This window comes from Geospiza fortis, unplaced genomic scaffold (assembly GCF_000277835.1).
Source record: "Geospiza fortis unplaced genomic scaffold, GeoFor_1.0 scaffold992, whole genome shotgun sequence".
Taxonomy (NCBI): domain Eukaryota; kingdom Metazoa; phylum Chordata; class Aves; order Passeriformes; family Thraupidae; genus Geospiza; species Geospiza fortis.
Window position 1 is genome coordinate 12,869 of NW_005054625.1, and position 2,264 is coordinate 15,132.

General features: G+C 47.8%; 1 protein-coding gene across 1 annotated transcript in view; it reads right to left on the minus strand.

Annotated features, from left to right (window-relative positions):
• Positions 1-2,264, minus strand: part of CACNB1 (calcium voltage-gated channel auxiliary subunit beta 1) — a gene marked incomplete at its 5' end in the record, with an annotated part of 7,586 nt that continues 5,322 nt past the window's right edge. Inside the window, 2 exons of the mRNA XM_031064754.1 lie at positions 1-279; positions 411-562. Coding sequence (XP_030920614.1) covers positions 121-279; positions 411-562 — 311 coding nt within the window. The remainder of the gene's footprint in view (positions 280-410; positions 563-2,264) is intronic.

Here is a 2,264-nt window from a genome sequence, read left to right on the forward strand (position 1 = left end):
AGGGTGGAGCCTTACGGGACAGGGAGGGGTACCTGGATATGGGGCAGAACCTATGGGATAGAGAGGGGACAATGGGACAGGGAGGGACAGCTGGATATGGGGCTGAGCCTATGGGACAGGTCAGGGACAATGGGACAGGGTGGGGCAGGGCAGGGTGGGGTCAGTCTGTGTGGCACCACTCACGGGTGGGCACTGTGCCAGCTTGTCCGAGGCCACCATCTGCACGTTGAGGTGCTTGGCCTGGGACTTCCCCCTGGACTTCACCAGCCTCTGCAGCACCTGGGCAGGAGGGGACAGCACGGGGTGGCCCTGGGGACACTGCCCGGTGTCCCCAGCGTGGCAGGGAGGGGCTGGCACTGCCCGGTGTCCCCAGGGAGGGGCTGGCACTGCCCCCCAGGGCCCACACCCACCTTGGGGGAGGTGATTTTGATGTAGACGATGATGGGGGCCAGCGAGGTCTTGGCCAGCTGCGCTGGGTGGTTGATGGTGTCGGCGTCCAGGGCCACCAACTGCAGCGTCCGCGCCAGCTCGAAAATCCGCTCGGTCTCACTCTGCACCTCGGCTGGGAGGGGACAAGGGACAGTGAGGGAGGGCAGGGACAATGTGGAGAGGGGCAGGGGACACGGGGACAGGGTGGGGAGGTGCTGGGTTAAGGTTTGTTCTAACTTAAAAGCATTTAAAAATTTTTTATTTTCAGTCTCGTGCGAAGGGTGGGACAGTACAGGTGCTATAATTCATGTTAGCAGAGTTAGAAATTAATTTATTTAGCTGTTTATTAACTACTTCCTAATATGTAAGAAATTTGTTAACCATTTCCTAATATTTAGGAAATTTATTAACGGTTTCCAAATTTATTAACTATTTCTTAATTACAATACACTATAAGGGTTGCTTGGCCTATCAGTTTTTGCCACACTTTGCTACAAATGTCTTAAAGGTAATCGTTTAGAATTACCCCTCTTGGGATCTAATACAATGTATCTTTCATTAAAATACATATCTTCTATATATCTCTAAAGATATATAGAATATATAGATTCACCTGGGGGTGAGCCAGGGACAAATTCTAAAGTTATAGAATATATAGATATAGATATATTCTATAAAGATATAGAATATATACACATTTATTCATATTTTTACCTATATATATATCCATATAGATGTGTATTCATATAGAATATACATATACATATATCTGTGTGCAGCCACCCCTCCAGGGAGAGCTGCCAGCCTGGCTCAGGGAACAGAGCTGCCAAAGGGCATTTTGGCCTTTGTGCACTTCCAACAGTCTGTTTTAGGAAATACCAGTGTGAACAGAAACATCAGCATGCTGCAGAGCAAAGCATGGGCTACCAGCCAAGTACACTGTTCTCCACGGCTGAACTGCGCAGTGACACTTCAGGGACACAAAAGAATCAGTTACACCCTTTTTTGAGCACACATTAAGATTTCTGCTCGATTTGATGGATAGCACTGTGCCAAGGCTACTGGAAAAACACTTCCCAGGACTCTGCCCTGCATCACATCTCAGCCTTCACTTGGGGAACTAAGATACCCTCATTAATTCCCAGCTGTCCTCACATGCAATGGGCACATGCAGATTTCTGCTGCTCATATCCCATTCCAGAGCTCAGGAATTACTGGGATCCAACAGCACATGTGCTGACACAGATGCCTCAGTATTTTGGCCAAGGTACCATAATTATCTATATATTTTAGTATATATTTTATACATGCTTTATATATATTATATATATGTAATATAATCTATGTATATCTATATATAATATATATAGATATATATAGACATAGATATATATACACATATCTATATATATATATATTCAATACAGATATATTTCTATATTTCCATATTTCTCAGCAGTATCCATTATTTTTTGTAATGTCACCTCCCAAGTGCCACAGCATGGGGACAGCATCAGGACAGGGCCTGTCCCGAGGCTCGGTCACCTCGGTGTCACCCCAGGGACAGCACAGCCCCCCCACCCCAAACCACACACACACACACACACAGATGCCACCAAGGTGTCCCCAACCCTCAGGTTGTGTCCCTGCGGCCACCTGGGTGGGGGACAGGGGGGGTCCCTGTACGTACCCAAGACATCTGTGTCAGGAGCAGGGGAGGAGGAGGAGGCAGCGCGGAGGGGAGGAGGAACCCAGAGAAAGAGAAACGGGAAGAGAAAACACAACGGAGATGGTAAAGGAGGAGGAGGAGGAGGAGGAGGAGGAGGAGGAGGGGG